General features: G+C 41.2%; 1 protein-coding gene across 1 annotated transcript in view; it reads left to right on the forward strand.

The window, feature by feature from the left end:
• Window positions 1-22,007, forward strand: part of kcnk18 (potassium channel, subfamily K, member 18) — a 40,884-nt gene extending 18,877 nt beyond the window's left edge. The window contains exon 3 of the mRNA XM_084375906.1: window positions 20,822-22,007. Coding sequence (XP_084232032.1) covers window positions 20,822-21,657 — 836 coding nt within the window. The 3' untranslated portion in view covers window positions 21,658-22,007. The remainder of the gene's footprint in view (window positions 1-20,821) is intronic.
• Window positions 22,008-22,689: the final 682 nt, after the last annotated feature.

The following is a 22,689-nucleotide window of genomic DNA, read 5'->3' on the forward strand; positions in this document are numbered from 1 at the left end:
AACTGTGTGAATGTGAATGTGATCAGGGCGTTCCTGAAAAAGAGAGCATTGCTCTCAGTGAAACTCCGCTAAATAAATTAAAGTTAAAAAATATACAGCATATATTAAATATTGTTCTACTCCTTACAGTCACTGTGTTAACAGGGGTAATGAATCAAAGTATTAAGCTTTTAAAACTCTTCACAACATGCATGCAACTGACAAGAGTAATTATTAAGTCTCAGCTAGCTTCTCATAATGTCACTGAATTCAGCATTAACTGTTCACCTGTTGACCGATAGACTTTTCTGTGTGATCATGTTTGGTTCAGGAGATATGATGCAAAATACATACTTCAGGTATGGTGGAAAGTAAAATGGCTGCCATTGCCACCACCTGGCAATTTTGCGATGGCTCCATCTCTTGAACTGTTCAGGGCCCCAAACTGTAAAAGTGTACCAAGTTTCATGCTTTTATGAAAAAGCAACAGTTCGCCTCAAATTTGTCGAATATCATCAATATCATATTGTACATCATCATTTTTCCTGTGCTCTGCGTCCAGCTGCATTTAGAAAATAACTGAAAAAGTCATCTTTCTCTGCAGAAACTGCTCTGTCTGATTGGCCTTCCAAACTGGTTGAGCTACGAACCTTCCGATTACTAGAAGATCTGCTCTAGCTCCGGAGCTTTTTTTCTGAATATTGTAGTGCGTTACCCCCAACACTGGTCATTAAATCCTACACTCAAGCAAAGGTTTCTTATGAACACCATCTGTCTGTGATGAAACCATAGTATAATCAATAAGTAATACTCCCTCATTGCACAGGAAAGGTGTGTCCTCACAAGTACAGTGGGCACAAGGGGTCCTCTTCCACATTCTTCATGTTTCTACAGTAGCTTATGTCTGGTCAACGTAGCCTGCTTTAGTGGTATACGTGTGGTGGAACATTTTGCTTTTCAGATCAGCACCCATGTAAACAGCAGCATGTCTCATGCGAGGCTGCATCGGTACATCATCTTAAGATTCTCACTACAGTTTCACTGTCTATATCTGTAGAATATCTCACAGAAATAAACACAACAGGTGAAGTGCAGATTTTACGGCTCTCTTTCGCTCTTTCAAATAGGGGATATGAAAATCACTCTATTATCTTCATCACATTGATGATTATCAAAGGCAAACTCCATGTAAAAAGATAGGAGTGGCAGTTGAACTGCAGCAGCAAGATTGTAACTGTGGACACCACTGCATGAAAAGTGGGATTTTCGGCCCCGTAAACGCCCGGAAATCTCCCTAATTTTCGGCAGTTAACGACAATTTACAGGCTGTGAACATGCTGCTGTTTACATGGGTGCTGTTCGTCTGTGCCGAAAATTGTCGGAAACAAACCATGACGTATGTGGAGCTTGCGGAGGTGCTAACGGCTCTAATTAGCATATGAATAGCAGCGAAACCACGCCTGGCCAGAGAATGTGTGGCCTGGCTTGAATTTCCTCACTCAGGATTGGATGAAACCATTACTTTTAAACACGAAAAATCACTCGTGATTGGTTGGCAGATCTGTCACTATTGGTCACTCTGGGTCATTATAAATGTAAACCCCACCCCTATATATATTTATTTTTTTATTTTTTTATTTATTCATTCATTCATTCATTCATTCAATCATATGATATGCTATAGACTACACTATTATTACCATCAAGGACATGAATGAATTTATTGAGGAAAGGAACATTTCAAAGACAGAGCTTTATTAGCAGAAACACAAACACACAACTATGTACAATTCTGCCCACACAACAAACGGGAAGCTCAGGAGAAGGCCTGTCCTACAGCACCGTGAAGTGTCTAGATAGATAGAAAGATAGGTACTTTACAAGTGTCCAGTAGCATACAAAATACAAGACACACATTACAAATTAACAGTAGCTAGAGCAAACAGTAAACAGTGCATACGGAGTGGAGTGGAAGTGAAACAGTGCAGTCTGCCGCCTCGGAGCTGTAGGTAACTGGCGGCATTCTGTCTGAATTTGGTCCATTTTGCAGACGTCTGTGGTGCGTTCACGTTGCCCTGTACTTGGGAATTGCCTCTTATCTTGACTGCAGCGAGGCACAGAGTCGGTCTTACTGTCTTACAGGCAGCTGGAAAACAATTAAAGGAGAGTGGTATTAACAAAAAAACGTTAGTCACAGTAAAATTAAACAAGGAAGGAACAGGAACAAAACAGTAAAAGTTACTTACACACAATGGCGTCACTATCAGCGTCATGTAAATCTGAACTTGCGGACATAGCTCCGAGCAAATAGGAGCTATCCGGCCCCATCAGGGTCTTTGTGTTTGCCGTCGGTCTCGCAGCTCCACAGGCTTTACTCATCAGGTTAGCTTATCGCTAGCTTGTTAGCAAAGTCCATGCAAAAGCACTGCTAGCCGCTAGGTCAGAAGCTAACTTCTCTCTGTTGTATTGTGCTGAGTAGTCCACTCAAACAGACAGAACCCATCACCAATAACGTTTTTCTAAGAGTCCTGGTTGAACACTTTCACTCAAACTGGCGTAGATATTAATTAAAAAGTTTGTGTTTCCACTTTACAGTAGACAACCTGCATCTGTCGTCTTCATCCACTCTTCACACTCACGCATCTCCACCCACTTCCCCTTCACCTCAGTTCCTCCACCCCGTCCTTTGACCTCGAAGGTGATTGGTCCAGGAATCAGAAAGGTCCCCCCCTTTTGTAACAAAGTCACAAAAGGTCCAAGGATAACAAAACCACAAAACATTTGTGCAACTCTCTTTCCTATCCTTACAGGCATTTAACAAATATTATTACACAACCAATAATTAACATTTTAAATGCTGCATTCAGTAAACCTTTGTGGCAAAGCCTGATTAAAACTAATTGTTGAAACAAATTGTTTGTGTATCTTTTTTACAGAACATTGGCCATTGCTAATGACATACACAGTAATTAATCTACAATACTTTCATTAAATAAATCAATTCTGGTATTCATACCAGAGATTTTCTAATGAAGTTAACACCTTTTAGAAAAATGTCACCTGGAGTAAAACTCCCCCTGCTACCCTGATTTGCATGTGTATAGCTCACAGCATTTTCATTTACATGTTAAAGCCTCCCCTAGAATTAGGGGGAGGGGGGTCATGGGGGGACAACTGCCAAGCAAGGCCCGCGTCAATTTCTGACAATTCACGGCAGTTTTCGTTGTTGCCTGTTAATTGCCGTGTGCAGCTGTAAACCTGAAATTCCACGTCAATTTACTGACGAAAATCCCACTTTTCATGCAGTGCACAGGCATGTTTGAGCCGCCGGCAGTTCAGAGACGGAGCTGTTACACGTTGCTCATGCAAGCAAGAGGATTTGGAGAATCGTGACACCCCTAGTCTGCACCATGTGTTCACTTACCCTTTGATTCCACTTGGCTCATCTCTGTTACCTGGCATGTGCTATGCAGTTTTGTTCCATCCTCCACGCAACTTCATATCCTGCTCTGAGCTTTCAGAAGCAGAACGTCATGCCTGTCTGATGTCGTTGAATTGCTCAGTTTATTTCATAATTTCTTGTTGGATTTTGTGGTTCTACTGTGGCTGAGTAGGCTACACAGTTCAATTGTTTCATTATTTGTCTGTTTTAAGTGTGTTTATTGTTAATATTTCCAACTTTGTGGTGCTGTAGAGTCGGCACCAGGTGTTTTATTTTTGAAAATTGACCGGATGCACTATATCATTGAGCTATCTGACATCCTGTCTGGCTTGATCTGTTCTGTGTAGATTGACGTGGCTCGATTCACCTCCATCAAATTCTTCACACACAAATCTGAACTGCAGGAGAGATAGGTAAAAGGGTAGTGGGTCAGTTTAAATGGTGTCTCATCAACAATCCACATTTCAGCAACATATTTCTATCTGCTTATTCTCCCACCCTAAACTCTATTGAGAAGTGTTTTTTCTGCATCTCAGTGGAAGGTCTTTGAGCAAGACCCCTACATCCGTGTTCACCTTCTCCAGGCCATGGAAAAGGCTTGTTTAGATATCAAGTGAGTGTCAGGGGTGGATAAGGCATGCAAGGGTTTTTTCCCCGCTGCCTGGCTTAGTCTAATATTGCTGTGATGTAGATGAGAATCTCAGGTGTGACCCAGACCAGAGACTGGGTGCTGATGAGGAATAGATGGGATTTCTTTCTTTATGAAAGAACTGGCAAACTGTGTTTTCCATTGGGTTACATTGTAGCCCAGGGGTCTCAAACCGCCAGCCTCTGGGCCACTTCTGGCCCCCTTCATCCAGTCCACGACCCGATGTGATAAATATAATATAATCTGGCCCACAATTTTTTTTCTTATTTAATTCCTTTTTTTCAGTTTGTCACACAAATTTAAATTAACCTTTATATGCAATTGAAATAAAAACACAATTCCATTTAAAACAATGCGTGTTGGCTTTTATTTTGAAGTAGACTAGTCACTGGAAATGCAATGTCTTCAGTTCATCAAAAATGCATCTACAGAGCACTGCCCCCGCTTACAAATAATGTAATCAGTGTGAGCCTGGCCACCGTGTTACACTGGGATCACCGACTAATGCTGCAAGCCCAGTGCAAGGTTTAAATAAGTAACGTATAGCCTATGTAAGGCAAAAAGATTTGCAATGGTAAAAACTAATTTGCATGCAGATCTTTACTTCTGTTTGCATTTTTAAATGTGAGCAGAAGTGCTGCCAAGTATATATTTATATCATTTTTATTTCAGTGCAAGGTTTCAATAAGTAATTTAACAGAAAGGACAAAAAGATTTGCACTAACTGTTAAAAACAAATTACATAAAAATGTAATCAAGCTGGTGTTTGCATTTTTGTATTACAGTTTTTGCCGAATGCTTACACACATGTTGCAGGCTTTGGCTCACTGTGTCATAACTTAACACACAGGCCAAGTAAGACACAGCACATGAAGATAAACTCCTAACTTATACGGCAAAATGAAACTCTTGAAACAAAACCCAACAATCCCATTTCAAAACTGTTTTTAGCATCAAAATGTTAAACACATGCACCTTTGAATTACTCTTTCCTAGCAACAACACACAGATGTGCTTTATGCAGAACACAGCTGTATTGTATGTATATATGGTTTTTGACTTTAAAAGCCTTTTTTTTGTGAAAACATTGATCCACTACAGTTGATCTAGACACATGAAAACAAAATGGAAACGCTTCAGAATGTTTTTTTATTTTTCAGGTTTTTGCAAAAGTTAAAAAAAAACAAAACACAAAGACATGGTAGAATGTTCTACAAAACAAAGTGTTGTAAGGGAATGATTATGGATCCTGTCTCCTGTTGGCATTTGGCCACATCACCTCATCCACATCACAGGCAATGTCCTCCCTTGCCAAGCAACGGGGGAAATATCGCCTTGCATGCCGTATCCAACCCTGTATGGACCTCACCTCAATGTCACCGCATGCCTCTTCCATGACTTGTAGAAGAGGAATGCGGGCATGTGTCTGACGGTCATAAACTTTCCAGCGCCATGCTGAAAAGAACTCCTCAATTGGATTCAGAAATGGGCTGTATGGTGGCAAGTTGAGTGAAATAAATCTATTGTGGTTGGTGAACCAGTCCCGGACCAGAGCTGCCCAATGGAAACTGACATTATCCCAGATGACAACAAACTGGGGCTGCTCTGGCCCGTCCTGGACTACTGTGTGATAAAGTGTGACGAGAAAGCGAATAATGAGGGCTGTGTTGTAGAGACCAAGGATGGAGTGGTGATGCAGGACTCCCTGTACACTGATGGCGGCACACAAGGTGATATTTCCCCCGCGCTGACCAGGGACATGTACTATGGCCCTTTGCCCAATAATGTTTCGGCCCCGACTTCTGGTTTTTGCCAGGTTGAACCCAGCCTCATCCATGAAAATGAACTCGTGTTGCTGTGGAGCAGCATCAAGTTCCAGGAATCTCTAAAACAGAAAAATGGAGATAATGTACAGTGAATATAGTGTAATTACAGTTTTTGCCTAATGCTTACAGTTTTTCTCAATTGTTTACACACAATTACTGGTACTTGAGACACAATGACCTCAACATGAAACTTGTGCACCAACCCCCTGAACCAATTCTGCTAAACTACAAGCACAATTCCTGCTTTACACTCAAATTGCAGTTCTAAAACACACTTTTTCAGAACACTACGCACAATTCTCTGCATTTGGCACAATTTCCATGGGGAAAATCTCTTGTTTTCACAAGGAACACACTGTTATTCAAAATTCTAAAGTTAATTGCCCCACTATTCACACTGACTCATCACATGGGCAAACACCTGTCACACAGTTTTACAATTAGCAATCAGAGCTTTAGCATAAAAGGGCAACATGATGATGCAATGTGGATGAGGTGCTGTGTCCCGACCGAAACAGAAGAGAGGATGCAGCATAGTTTTTTTTTTTTTTTTACTGTAACTGCAAATTCTTCTGTTGTTTTGTATGTCGACCACTGTATGTGCAACTTTGTGTTGGTTGGGATGTACACCGTGTACATTGTTTTTGTGGGAAAAATAAAATATATTTGTGACTGTGTATTTGTGTGTTCTGAGTATAAAAACAATATTCTAAAATATTTTACAACACACTTATGTATGCACTGTCTGTAGTAAGTGTAACACTGAACAAAAAAGGTGAATGATGAATGGAGAAGAAGTGTTTTCCATTCATCATAGTGTTTTACATTGAGCGCATCAGAGTTCAACTGGTTCTTAGTAATGTCTATTCAGATGATGGTTTGTGTGTGTCATTTGAAAACAAAATATCATTTTGAGAAGAAATAACATTGTTTTGAATGTAAAGTTTCATTTTGCAGGAGAAGTGAGGGGTTTTGCCCATTGTGTGTGTTTTTTGATTTGTGTGTAGAGTTCTGAGAGTATGAGGCATGCTTTCAGAAAATGTGTGTAAACAATCAAGAAAAACTGTAAACACTAAAAGTGGTTGCTATGCCCAAAGCATCACAACCTCTAACTTTGGTGACCATGCCCTAAACAAAAGCACCAACCCTGCAAACACAATATATGCTTTGCACTGTGTTTGAAATTCTCCAACACACTTCTTGCAAAACACTACACACTGTTTTTTACATAAGACACATTGTTCAAAAAGGAAATCTCATGCAATCATTGGGAAAACACATCTATTTAAAATACAAAACACAACTTAAATTTGAAAAGCACACAGATTCCCACACATGAAAACATTTAAAATCTCATTGTAGACCAATCAGTCTAAGCCATAGCACTACAAATACACCTGATGTGAGCTCAGCTCCTTTGTGCCAACTTTGGAAACATGGAGGCAGAAAGAGGAAGAGGGAGAGTGAGAGCAGTAGCAGGACAAGGAAGAGGACGAAGAAGGGGAGCCGGCAACAGAAGGAGACAAATATCTGATCATGACATGAGGGCCACTTTGGTAGACCATGTAATAAATCATGGCCTTACAATGAGGGAGGCTGGGCAGAGAGTCCAGGCAAACCTAAGTCGCTACTCAGTTGCCCCAATTATTAGAGGGTTAGGGTTATTTCAGACTGGAAAACAGGTATGTTTTGAAGTTTCCACACTAAACTGTACCAAAGAAATGACAGTATTGCACATTGTTCAAACGCACAGTACAATACATTGCGTTATTACTGTAGGTCTATGGGTCTAAAGTACAAAATGTATGATGTTTAATTTTCTACAGAACTGCCAGACAACCTGCACAGGGTGGAAGGCAGATTATGTTCAGTGATGAACAGGAGGTGGCCATAGTTACAGTTTTTTTCAATTGCTAAGACGCATTGGTCAAAACTGAAGCGACATGTTCAAAACTCTTAACACAGTCTGCAAAACAGAAATGCATGTGGGCTAAACTGTGTCTCACTTTTCATTGCTTTCAGACAAAGTGATTCAGTGACCACAGTCACCGAAATGGATGAAGTCTTTTCTCATTCACTAGTTCACACCTGCAAAACACTATGCTTTAACAGCACATTTTTCAAATGCTAACACACTTTGTTCAAAACAGTTAAAAACACATTCAAAACAGAATGGTAGGGGAAAAAAACATGGGGAATTTCTGCTGCAGCCACATTGTAACCTATTGAAAATTATATCAAAATATTGACAATAAAAATAAATAAATTCCAAACAGCTGATGGTAGTTTTCAGCTGAAAACTGATTCAGGTGATCTGCGTTTGGCCTCAATAGAAAGCATATACAAAAGGAGGCTTCTGATTCTTTTTCCTGTGCAAGTATGGATCAAAGAGCAGCGGGTGAAGTTGGTAGAGAGAGAAGAGCAGCCAGGAGAGGAAGGAGTTTAGTTTTATCTCTTACTGTAATTTGTATTCTACCCCTGGAATTCTGAGATTCTGCATTATTCTGTTTACGTAATCTTTATTTTCTGTATGGTCCTGAAGTACTTATGCAAAAGCACAAATGTTCTTGAATAAATCTCTGCATTCCTGATTCAGTGTTGGTGCAATATATTACATCATATGCAATAATTTGGAACCATTAAAGTGCAAAAGATCCTATATAAAATACTGTTTTACCTGACAAAAATCATTTAAACTTGAAATATAAGATGTATTTGATGTAATGTTCTTTGTTGTTAGTATTTTGTCGTTCCGTTTGTTAAGAGTGATTGTGTGTGTTTCCAAAGTGAGACAATGTGCTCGTGTTTTGTTGAATGAGCTTCTTTTGAGACAAGTATGAAGTGTTTTGTTGGTGAGACACACTTTTGGGCATGAGATTAACTGTTGAGCTGAGCTGCATGATGGAAATGCAGACTGTGTTAAGAGTTTTGAACATGTCGCTTCAGTTTCGACCAATGCGTCTGTAAAGTCAAAAACCATCCAAAGTACTGAATACAGCTGTGTTCTGCATAAAGCACATCTGTGTGTTGTTGCTGCTAGGAAAGAGTAATTCAAAGGTGCATGTGTTTAACGTTTTGATGCTAAAAACAGTTTTGAAATGGGATTGTTAGGTTTTGTTTCAAGAGTTTCATTTTGCCGTATAAGTTAGGAGTTTATCTTCATGTGCTGTGTCTTACTTGGCCTGTGTGTTAAGTTATGACACAGTGAGCCAAAGCCTGCAACATGTGTGTAAGCATTCGGCAAAAACTGTAAAAACACAGGACTATCACATATACATTTACCAACAATACTGTAATGAGTATGTGTGTGTGTGTGTGTGTGTGTGTGGGGGGGGGGGGGGGCTTACTTGCACATAGTCATGATGGAGGTCTTTGACTCTAGCACTGTTCCTCTCGAATGGAACTCTGTGCAGCTGCTTCAGTGAAATGTTGTGCTTTTTGAGGATGCGGGAGAGTGTAGATATGCTGACAGTGTTGATGTCAGCAAAGGTTATTTGATCTGCGATGATCTGCTCTCTCAATTCCCGAAGCCAGATTTCGTTATTTGCTAAAACAATGTTAATTATGGCCACCTCCTGTTCATCACTGAACATAATCTGCCTTCCACCTCGTGCAGGTCGTCTGGCAGTTCTGTAGAAAATGAAACATCATACATTTTGTACTTTACACCCATAGACCTACAGTAATACAGCAATGTATTGTACTGTGAGTTTGAACAATGTGCAATACTGTAATTTCTTTGGTACAGTTTAGTGTGGAAACTTCAAAACATACCTGTTTTCCAGTCTGAAAGTTCTTATAATTGAGGCAGCTGAGTAGCGACTTAGGTTTGCCTGGACTCTCTGCCCAGCCTCCCTCATTGTAAGGCCATGATTTATGACATGGTCCACCAAAGTGGCCCTGATGTTATCAGATATGTGTCTCCTTCTGTTGCCTGCTCCCCTTCTTCGTCCTCGTCCTCGTCCTCTTCCTCGTCCTGCTACTGCTCTTCCTCTTTCTTCCTCCATGTTTCCAAAGTTGGCACAAAGGAGCTGAGCTCACATCAGGTGTATTTGTAGTGCTACGGCTTAGACTGATTGGTCTACAATTAGATGTTAAATGTTTTCATGTGTGTGAGTCTGTGTGCTTTTTCAATTTTAGTTGTGTTTTGTATTTTAAATAGATGTGTTTTCCCAATGATTGCATGAGATTTCCATTTTGAACAATGTGTCTTATGTAAAAAACAGTGTGTAGTGTTTTGCAAGAAGTGTGTTGGAGAATTTCAAACACAGTGCAAAGCATATATTGTGTTTGCAGGGTTGGTGCTTTTGTTTAGGGCATGGTCACCAAAGTTAGAGGTTGTGATGCTTTGGGCATAGCAACCACTTTTAGTGTTTAAGCATTAAGCAAAAACGGTATTATGTTAATTATCAAAATCTTCAGAAATATTGCGCTTTCTTGTAGTACTTGAATGCTGAAGTGGCCCTTTGAGATGACAACACCAACAGTGGCCTCAAGCTAATTTGAGTTGGAGATCCCTGTTGTGGCCAGTACATTGAAATGATTTTTCTTTATCAGCATCAGATCATCATTTTTACAGTACGTTTAGCTTTTCACTCAATGTCAGTTTATTTTACTACAGTACATTGAAAAAAAATGAAAATATGTGTCTTCATGTGTGTTCATCATGTAGCCTAAAGAGGTTGTTCTGGGTGAAAACTACAAGTGCCATCATTAATTGCAGTAACAGGTTGTTACGGTAGTGTTTTGAGTTGATCTCAACACTGTGTTGTGGTTAATTTGTAGTTTTTGTCTATTTGATGGCTTTTGTGTGATGTTTGAAGGCAACATTTGTTTTATGTAAGATTACATGGTTTTGAGTGGAGAATGAAGTTTTGTCATGTAAGTTTGAAGTTTGTGAAGATGACTGCATTATGCAATTGTGTTTAGAGTTTGGGAAATGAATTCATCAAATGTGTCTTAACAATTGAGAAAAAATTCGAACCTGCAGGGGCAAAAATCTAATACCAACTTTGGAGGGGACAAATACATGAAATCTTTTCAAAAGCATTTTCTGAGGGGGGCACCAAAAGCAGTGCTTTGACTCTGCTTAGGGACCTTGCCAGCTCAGGCAAACTAGGCCTGCGTTGCTGCTGGAAACACTGCTAGTTGTGTTTAAAATGATACATTTGGAAGGAAAATCATCATTTTTCCCAGGATTGGGGGTCATGCTCTGTCAGCTGTCTTTGATTGTGCCCTTGCGCACAGTAAGGCCTCCAGGATGAAGAAGTCTATTGATGTGGATCACTTGTTTTTGTATTAACCCATTTAGGCCTATGGCCGCCTGGAAAAAAAAAACCCTAAAACCTATGGCATTTATATAAATGACTCCCTAAAACCTGAAGGTTTTCAGAAAAAATTTGAAAAAGTGCCAACGTTTACAAAAAATGTAATTTCTCAGGCTCTGTAACAGATAGAAAGATGAAATAAAAAACATTTGAAAGCTTACACCACTGGCTATCATCTATAAATACATCCATTGGCCCTTATGGTAATAAAAAAATAAAATTTACTATTAAACTCTGAAATAAATAAAATAATTTGCAACGCCTAATAAAAAATGCATTTCTCAGTCTGTGTAACAGATAGAAACCTGAAATAAAAACAATGTGATAGCTTAAACTTCATTTTATTTAGTATTACATTCAACTTACAAATTTCATGCGATTTTAACTTAAAAATGTAATGTCAATGTAGTGTATGAAAAAAGCAAAAATAATTCAAAGAGTTTTCTTTATTTTCATGACTATGAAAATTGTAGATTCACACTGAAGGCATCAAAACTATGAATTAACACATGTGGAATTATATACTTAACAAAAAAGTGTGAAACAACTGAAAATATGTCTTATATTCTAGGTTCTTCAAAGTAGCCACCTTTTGCTTTGATTACTGCTTCGCACACTCTTGGCATTCTCTTGATGAGCTTCAAGAGGTAGTCACCTGAAATGGTCTTCCAACAGGCTTGAAGGAGTTCCCAGAGATGCTTAGCACTTGTTGGCCCTTTTGCCTTCACTCTGCGGTCCAGCTCACCCCAAACCATCTCGATTGGGTTCAGGTCCAGTGACTGTGGAGGCCAGGTCATCTGGCGCAGCACCCCATCACTCTCCTTCTTGGTCAAATAGCCCTTACACAGCCTGGAGGTGTGTTTGGGGTCATTGTCCTGTTGAAAAATAAATGATGGTCCAACTAAACGCAAACCGGATGGAATAGCATGCCGCTGCAAGATGCTGTGGTAGCCATGCTGGTTCAGTATGCCTTCAATTTTGAATAAATCCCCAACAGTGTCACCAGCAAAGCACCCCCACACCATCACACCTCCTCCTCCATGCTTCACGGTGGGAACCAGGCATGTAGAGTCCATCCGTTCACCTTTTCTGCGTCGCACAAAGACACGGTGGTTGGAACCAAAGATCTCAAATTTGGACTCATCAGACCAAAGCACAGATTTCCACTGGTCTAATGTCCATTCCTTGTGTTCTTTAGCCCAAACAAGTCTCTTCTGCTTGTTGCCTGTCCTTAGTAGTGGTTTCCTAGCAGCTATTCTACCGTGAAGGCCTGATTCACACAGTCTCCTCTTAACAGTTGTTCTAGAGATGTGTCTGCTGCTAGAACTCTGTGTGGCATTGACCTGGTCTCTAATCTGAGCTGCTGTTAACCTGCGATTTCTGAGGCTGGTGACTCGGATGAACTTATCCTCCGCAGCAGAGGTGACTCTTGGTCTTCCTTTCCTGGGGCGGTCCTCATGTGAGCCAGTTTCTTTGTAGCGCTTGATGGTTTTTGCGACTGCACTTGGGGACACTTTCAAAGTTTTCCCAATTTTTCGGACTGACTGACCTTCATTTCTTAAAGTAATGATGGCCACTCGTTTTTCTTTACTTAGCTGCTTTTTTCTTGCCATAATACAAATTCTAACAGTCTATTCAGTAGGACTAGGGATGCACCGATATGAAAATTTTGGCCGATACCGATATCCGATATGAATTTTTCTGCTATGGCCGATAACCGATATTTACCGATATCGATATGTGTTTGTTTTTTTTAAGTTTCTGAGATGATAAAATTTTGTAAATTTTGTAAATCATGCAAACTGAATTTTTGAATGTCTTCCTTTATTTTCAGAATGTATTTTACTTCCAAATAACAAGGTTACAGGCTACCATAAAACATAAGTAACCAACTTTTACCACTTATCAAACATGCCAGTATTCATGGCAACGTGTTTTCAGCTCTGTGCACTAGACAGGCTAAATCAAAAATATCAAAAACATGTCCTGACTGTGAGTGCACATTTTTTCAACTTGCACTGAAAATTTCAAGTAAATGTCCAAACATTGAAACAATGTTTCTACCAAGCAAACATAAAAAAAACAAGTCAATTTCAAGACCCATCTATAAAAATGTTCAATCAAAATATGAGAACTGTGACATAACTGTAATTCAACAGACATGGTGGTCTTTGTACATTTTCCAACTTAAAGCAGCCACAATGTACTCAAAGTAAATGTCCCAAACACTGAAACAGTGTTCCGCCTAACACTGTACAGTAAGTTATAGTCCAGGTCTACTTCTTCAGCAAAGGCAGGTTTTTTTTGCTAAATCAAAATATCCAAAACATGTCCTGAGTGTTAGTGCACATTTTTTCAACTTGCACTGTAATTTTCAAGTAAATGTCCAAACACTGAAACAATGTTTCTACCAAGCAAACATAAAAAAACAAGTCAATTTCAAGACCCATCTCTAAAAATGTTCAATCAAAATATGAGAACTGTGACATAACTGTAATTCAACAGACATGGTGGTCTTTGTACATTTTCCAACCTAAAGCAGCCACAATGTACTCAAAGTAAATGTCCCAAACACTGTAACTGTTTCCACCTAACACTGTACAGTAAGGTATAGTCCAGGCCTACTACATCAGCAAAGGCAGGTTTTTTTTGACAAAGAGAAGCATTTCTGCTTTCTCACACTGGATTCTGTTTCTCTTTTCATCAACAATATGTGATGCAGCAGAGAAGAGACGCTCGCTGTCCACACTTGTACATGGAGCCGAAAGGTACTTGCATGCTGCTTTGGCCAGGGCAGGAAAGCGAGACATATTGCTTTTCCAATACTGCAGTGGGCTCTCATTACTGGGGATGAGGGGCTCACTCAAATAGCCATGCACCTACAGGAATGTAGACAAGTGTATAACTATGCATGTCTGATAAATTACCAGCAGTACTCTAGACATTACAACATTGTCCTCCTCCCCTTAAGAGCTTTGATGAACTTTGCTCTGAGGAGATGACCAGTGCTTAAGGTCAACCTCAAGGGGGCAGAGAAGCATTACTAAATATTTTTTATAACAATTAGCATTTTCATTTAAGTAAATCTATTATTTTAGTAACTCTATAGAATTCACAGCACATTAATTTTAAAAAAATTCACTACACAAAGGACTTCGTTATTTTTTATAAAAGACTGGGTCTGATAATATTATACCTGCACACTTGTGTGGCTTGTCAGGCCTGCCTGCTGTTCCATGGTCAAGTTTTCCTCCAGAATTTCGTCATGCATGTCAAGCAGCGACTTTCCACCCTCGTCACTTATTCTTATCTTCTTCTCTTGCGGTTCCTCTGTGTCCGGTGTCTCCGTAGCGCTGTCGCCGTGCGTCATTTTGTCCACTTGCTTCTGGAGCATATTTACCGCCGCTTGCTTGGTGACTGTGTCAAAATAACGGTCTTTGTACCGGGGGTCAAGGATCGTTGCCAAGTAGTACAGCGGCTCAGAGAAAGCGCTTCCAAATCGCGCGTTCACAGCTTCCAGTAGAGTGTGCTTTGCTGTGCGGACCCCACTGTCTGTGTCAGCTGCCTTGCTCAGCAAACGTTTCAGTGCCACAACAGACGGAATCACGTCCGCAGTAGTAGCCAGATGTGAGCTGATATCCCTCGTTAATTGTTCAAATGGAGTGAGAAGCGTTGTCATGTTTTCAACGAGGCCCCACTGATGTGCACTTAAAGACGCAGGCAGCTCATGATCGGCCCCATACACACCAAGTGCGCGCTTCTGATCCAGTAGACTTTTCATCATATAAAAAGTACTGTTCCATCTGGTGGCAACATCTTGTTGTAGCATCATGGTTTTCATGCCTAACTCTTGCTGTACGTCTCTCAGCCGAGAGGTAGCGAGTTGAGAATGGCGAAAATGTCCGACTATTTTCCTCCCGATCGCCACACAGTCAGAAATGCTCCGCTGGCTTAACACTCCATCATGCACTGCTAGCTGCAGCGTGTGAGCCATGCAGCCCAGGCTTTTGACGCCACACTCCTCCATTGCCTTCTGCATATTCCGCGCATTGTCGCGGAGCACAACATGCACATTGTCTTTTTTAATTTTCCACTTAGCAAACATGCAGTCAAATGCGCCGGCGATGGCGACTCCCGTGTGCGATCCTGCAAACTCTTGCGCATGTAAAACAGCTCTCTTCATTTCAAATTTGTCATTAATCCGCTGAGCAGTAAGGCTCAACATACTCATCTGACTTACGTCCGAGCTCCATATATCCGTAGTGAAGCTAATGTCAGTCACATTGTCCAACAATTTGTGGATATGCGTGGCCACGACTTCATACAAACCAGGGAGGGAGACGTCGGAAAAGTAGCGCCGACTTGGTAGGGTGTAGCGGGGTTCAATATGCTCTATCAACCGCCGAAATCCTCGGTCCTCCACAATGGAAAATGGTTGGTCGTCAAGAGCAATCATTTCCATTACCTTGTCGGTTATTGTCCTGGCTTTTGCGCTGTCCTTGCCAAATTTCTTCGTCTGGTCAAGTACCTGCTGTATTGGACTCCGAGCTTCAGCTGCTTTCGTTTTAGCCTGCTGGCTAATGTTAGCAGCATTTTTTTCCTGCAGTTGTTTGTGTAGCTCTGGGTGGCGGTTTTTCAAATGGCATATTAAATTTGTGGTGTTGAATGACTTGACGAGTTTTCCTCCTCGCATTACCTCGACTTTGCAGGTGTTGCATACTGCTTTTCGAGTGTCTTCGTTTGACACAGTGAAAAACGCCCACACCGCTGACATTTTTTCTCCTCTTCCGTTTAACATCCCACAATCCCGCGCTGCCTTTGCGTCACTGACGTGCCCAAACAAATACACATGGCCAAATCCCCCTCCCCCTCCTTCTCCCGACACAGCAACGGATATACATCGGTTGTGCATATCGGCCCAATTTTACTCATCGGACCGATGCCGATAAGTTAAAAAATGACGAACATCGACCGATACCGATATTAATGCCGATATATCGTGCATCCCTAAGTAGGACTATCAGCTGTGTATCCACCTGACTTCTGCACAACACAACTGATGGTCCCAACCCCATTTATAAGGCAAGAAATCCCACTTATTAAACCTGACAGGGCACACCTGTGAAGTGAAAACCATTTCAGGTGACTACCTCTTGAAGCTCATCAAGAGAATGCAGAGTGTGTGCAAAGCAGTAATCAGAGCAAAAGGTGGCTACTTTGAAGAAACTAGAATATAAGGCGTATTTTCAGTTGTTTTACACTTTTTTGTTAAGTACATATTTCCACATGTGTTAATTCATAGTTTTGATGCCTTCAGTGTGAATCTACAATGTCAATAGTCATGAAAAGAAAGGAAACTCATTGAATGAGAAGGTGTGTCCAAACTTTTGGTCTGTACTGTACATAGTCAACAATAATTTCAATAAAAGAACTAAAATGTCAGTGAAACTGTTTAGTCACTTGTGTGACAGTGTGTGTGTGTGTGTGTGAGTGTGAGAGAGAGAGGTCCTCATATTTTATGTTGACCGAAGTGCTTGCCGAAGAACTCAATGTGGATGGCCTCCTTGCACTGCGTACAGCCATCAGCCTCAGGCTTGTTGTATAGTAATACAGTAATACAGAAGTAATACAGAGCTACAGGACACTGGTAAAATACGTGTCACTGTACTGCAAACAAAGTGCTGTCTTCAACAGTAGCACTGGAAGAACAGTGAACAAGTGCAATACATACAAAGTCAACAATAATTTCAATAAAAGAACTAAAATGTCAGTGAAACTGTTTAGTCACTGTGTGACGGTGTGTGTGTGTGTGTTTGTGTGAGTGTGAGAGAGAGATCCTCATATTTTGTCGACGGACGTGCTTGCCGAAGCACTCAATGTGGATGGCCTCCTTGCACTGCGTACAGCCGTACACAATAGCGCCAACAGGACCCTCAGTGCCACACTTTTCCACTGCACATTCCCTGCAAGATTTTCTCTTCTGGAAGATTTTATCAAAGTCATGCACCGCATTAGCACCCTCAGGTGCTGAAGAGCAGTGAGGTGCACTCCTTGATGTCACTGGCGTGATCAGTTCTCCAGCTAGGTCCTCCAGCCACTCTTTGTAATGGTTTTTGTATATGGCTTTGAATGCATTTCCTCCTGCACACCGAGCAGCAATGTATGCATTTTAGCATGCTACAGACAAAGAAAAAGAAAATTCTCCTCCACCACTTCTTGGAGCGATGCTGGAACTGGTAGTATCCAGCCATCTGATCTAGCAGATCAACGCCCTTCATGTGTTTCTGATAATCTGCAAGGCATGATGGTACCGAAACCTCACTTTGACATGATGGCTCCACCCTTCTTCTCACAGACCCTCTCTCTGTTGGGTCATGGTAGTTTGACAGTACCATTACTGCCTTTGTATCCTGCCACAGACAGAATGTCAGATCGTCCTTTTGAGCCACTCTGAACTCGTGTTTCCCTAATGAAGCTTTCCTGGTGAGCATTTCATTTTTTGGAAGAGCCTTTCGGTTGGCACGGATGGTACCACAAGCATCAAGACCATGACTTTTCATGTCAAGGAAGAGGTCAACTCCTGAATAAAAATTGTCCATGAAAATGGAGAGGTGAGTGCCGAAGTAGGGTGCTGCTAGGTCCATAACAACACGGTGTGCCAGACCTTTTTCCTGTGTTTCCTCACGCCCTGTGTATACTTGAAAGTATGTGACATAGCCTGTCGTGCTCTCAGACATCACCCAAACCTTCACGCCCCATTTTGTGGGTTTGAGAGGAAGATATTGTCTGAAGGCAAGTCTTCCTTTGAACTTTACCATGCTCTCGTCTATGGTGACAAAGCCGTTAACCTCGTAGAGTGCCTGGAACTGATTGGTGAGGTAATTCAGAAACCTCCTCGTCTTCCACAACCTGTCGGAACGATCCACATCACCACATTCGTTGTCCTGGAGATGGAGGTATCTGAGAATGAGAATGCATAGTCAGTTATTTTGGATATAAACAAATATATGTGTAATATATGTAAATATAATGTGTATATATGTATCATGTGTGTATATATATCATGTGTATATTATGTGTATATATGTGTATATAATATGTATATGTGTGGGTGTGTGTATATATATGTATATATTTATTTATATTTACATTTATGCACTGTACATGTAGCTTATGTTGATATATTGATAGATTATGATACTAAACTATCATCATTAGCATCATCATCAACAACAATTATTATGATCATTGCAATTACAGTATTTTAACAATACAGTAAATAGCAGACGGTAACAACAAGAACGACTCTAACTGTAATTACTATAAGAAGAAGAAGAAGAAGAAGTTACCTCCAAATCATGTCAAATCTATCCCTTGACATTGCTCGGGGAAGATTGGTCTGGAACAGCCATCTCTTCTGTCGCCAGTAATCCCTTCTCACCGGCAGCTTCATGATCCCCATTGCAATACACATCCCAATAAATGTTTTCATTTCGGTGAGTGTCACAGGTGTCTGATGATTTTGTCCGACCCCCGGGTGGCTCGTCACCGCGGCACTGTTGCGCATATCTGTTCGTCTCAGTCACAAGATGCATGAAAAGCTCCTCAGTAAATAGTTTTGAAAACACCTGAAACGGTGTTGCATCCTCAGGCAAGTCGATTTTCACTCCTGCCTCGCGTGTAAAATCTTTTTTTCTGCCACTTCAGTGGTACCGCGAGGATTTCCACGTTTCCTGAAATCCAGGGAAATCTCCCCCCGCCAAGTCGTCGTCATCGTCGTCGTCATCTTGGAACATAAAATACATCCATTGTGCCTTGAGTAGTGGCTCTGGTGGCGGCTCATAGTTCGGGTCAGTCAGGTCATTTTCCTCTTCAAAGCTGTAATCAGCATCGTCAATGTCACTACCGTCACTGAAATCTCCCATCTCGTCTCTTTCGTCTTTTCTTCTCTCTCGTCTCTTGTCACTCCTCTCTCTCGCATGGAAAAGTTGTTTAAAGTTTGTGCGCACACCAGACTACAACACCCACAATGCATTTCGACATGCCCATGTGTCTATTCTAGCGAATTGCGATGAAGGAATTGGGTCACATGTCCCTGAAAAAAAGCCCCAAACCCAGGAAACACCAGAGTGACGTCTACGTCACTCCCGGCGTCAAAGGGAGAAACACACACGCGCCCCTGCCGGCGGAAAGGGGGTATTTACTCCCACGTCCCTCCCGTTGCAAATGGGTTAACATGGATCTTCCAAATGTTGTTTACCTCACAGATATGTGTTTCCTCGTGTGTTTCTATAAAATGATTGCGTTTGCGGTAGGGCTGGCAACGAATATTCTAAATTCGGATATATAGTCGAATATTAAAAAAAAACGGAGATTCGATTGTGAAAATTAATATTCCACTGTGGAAAAAAAACACATCAGCGGCTGCTTTGCGAGTGGGCGCACTGCATGACGGGTCAGGGACAGGTCCACTTGCACAGCATCACTCGCTGCTGAAAGTGAGACGCGACAAAAACCGTGGCAGATGCAGATGGCAGAGAGAAAAACTAATCGGCAGAAAGTTCAGAGCCCAACTCGGCAGCAGAGAGAGTGGTTTGGACTCCAAGCAACCTAAAAAGAGCCGTTTGGAAATACTTCGGATTTTGGTCAGTAGACAGCAAAAATGCGGAGCCTTGAGATAAAGTTGTGTGCTAGCTGTGTAAGCTACAGTTAGCTTACCATTCCACCACTAGCAACATGAGGGGAGTTTGCGCATAGAGAGAGAGGGGGGCGAGCGAGAGAGAGGTCTACGGTCCTAAAAGTTTTACGGTATAGGCCATTAGTTCATTTACTTATTTTGTAATGTGTAGGTATGTTTTCAAAGACATGTTAAAACTAAAAAAAAAATACCTATACAAGTAGTTATGTCTCGTTGTATTAGTTTGTCCTCCTGTTATTGACATAATGCACAAATCTAGATATTACGAATGGTTCGAACCTATGTGTTTTTTTTAGATCGAATATTCGAACGTCATTTTGGAGCAATTTTGACAGCCCTAGTTTGCTGTAACATTTCTGTGCAATGCTCATGTACAGTTTGTACAGTTTTTTCCCCCCTACTGTTAGAATGATAATCATGAATCTGTGATCAGCCTTGCTTGCTTCAGTGTGGACATATACCTGCTTGCTGTTATAATCATTGTGCTGACTTAATCAGGTAAGCGCAAAGTACCTCGTTCATGCTTAATGTTTTACGGGTGTGTGAATAAGCCACATAAGATTCACTCCACACTCCTCCTCTCCTCCCCTCTCCTCCTCTTCTGTCTTCTCTCCTCTTCTCATGGAAAAAGATATAATAAATAAATAACAAAATATCAGCAGTGTTAGTCATTTTTCAGCAGCGTAGGTGGCTGCTATGCGTACAGGGGAACCAATGTATTTCCAGGTCCATTAAACTTTATCTCTAGTGCGATTGCTGTGGTTAGAAGTCAAGTAAGTGTTTGTGTCCTTGATTGTCTTTGCACTACAAGTAATGAGCTAAGCCACAGATGTCTTTATATCCTACTGTAGCTCCTGCTTCTCAGTACTAAAGTGTCCATTTTCTCCATTGTCGTTGCAGGGTATGGGGAGATCTACCCAGTTACCCTGCCTGGTAAGGTGGCATGTGTCTTGTATGCCATGGTTGGCATCCCTCTTATGCTTCTGGTCATCCTCGATGTGGGAGACTTCCTTGCTATGCTGATGTCCAGAGCCTATGTACGAATTCACACCTTCTGCAAAAGTTTCCACTCCCACACTTGGTCACCATGGAAGACTAGGAAGAGGGCAGAGGACTCCAGCCATCGGGCCTTGGAGGATGGTTCCTTTGTTTTCAGCCATGATGTTGTGGTCCGTGAACCCCTCGACATTCGGCAGGTGATGCACAGCCAGGAGGATGTACGGCACAAGTCTGTGCAGCTCCAAAACAACAAAGAGATCTTCGAGAAGATTCTCGCCAAGGAGAACTTACTGAGAAAGGGCCCGCTGCTCAGGACCCTCTCCTGCCCAGAGCTAGATCAGCTGCCACCACCACCCAAAGGATATGCTATATGGGACTTCACAGGAATAGGGGATGGAATGGAAATGCTGGATGTACCGTTCGTACTGATTCTTTTGATCGTGTTTGCCTACATTTTCTTTGGCGGTTTGATTCTCCCATTGTGGGAAACTGAATTTAAGGGTTTTGACCCCTACTACTTCTGTTTTATTACACTCACTACCATCGGTTTTGGCGACATTGTACCCAATCACCCAAAGTATTTCATGCTAACCTCACTCTTCATCATTGTTGGCATGGCCATCATGTCCATGGCTTTCAAGCTGGGCCAAGCACGAATTGTAACCTTCTACCGCCAGTTCATTAAGTTCATCAACAAAGGAAATGTGAAGAATTTTAAAAATGAAGAGAATGACTAAATCACCAGGAGAATTTCTGCCTCATGTCCAAGAGTTTTACAAGTTCACAGCCCTGGTTTTGGCCCAAAACATGAGCCTGTTAGGACTTGTCCAGTGCGTTCTTTGTGCTGGCTGTTCTAAGCATGAGCAAAATTAAGAAGTGTGCATGTGCCAAAAGCTTTTGCCCAGTGAAGGAGGGTGGTATTACAAATGGTTCTTGTCAAGAAGAACGTCAAATTCTGCATATCTAGATACTTTATATTGCCAAGGAATGACTATTAGTTGTACTGTAGTACTATGTGGTACTTTCGCAATTGTACTGCCTGACAGCACTATAGAGGGTCAACACAATAGTGTTGCATTTGATTATAAGTCAGAACTCTCAATGTCTTACTCCCTTCTAGGAAAATTAAATAAAATGCTTTTTAAATTAAGTTTTGCTTATTATTTTAAACTTCACTTAATGACATGATGTCAAATAAACATGGTTACCCTAACACTCAGCAAAAACAAATACTACATTTTCCAGACTTTAGTATTAAAGGTATAGTCATTGATTCTGTGAAAAGACTGTTCATATTTGACTTTGCGGCCAAACAAACATCCCATCAGTGCTCATTCAGAAACTCCATTCAGAAACTCATGGACATGCATTCTCATGACAACGACACCAGAACAAAAAAATACAACATGCAGAAAGGACGGGATTATTTCCCATTACCTTTACTCACAACACCAATGCTAGTACAGCCAACATCGCAACAGACAAAACAATACTGGTCTATAGGTTCTGTGAAACATAGCAACACTAAAATTACCCAGCAATCAAACACAGCAACCCCAACCCTTGGAGGTCTCTCCACCTTTGAAAAGCCCCACTGATGTTGACACAGGTCTTCGCCCTCTCTCATCCTAAGTTCTGTTTTCCATTTACAGAGCCAGGGGTGACTATGAAGCAAAGCAAGCTTGTTAATTATGTTGCAGATCCAAACAAATGTGCACGGAACAACAAACAGGAGCGCTTACAAGTTTATGCTCTAATGGACAAACTAG

The sequence above is a fragment of the Pagrus pagrus genome, assembly GCF_965226575.1.
Source record: "Pagrus pagrus genome assembly, chromosome: 15".
Lineage (NCBI taxonomy): Eukaryota > Metazoa > Chordata > Actinopteri > Spariformes > Sparidae > Pagrus > Pagrus pagrus.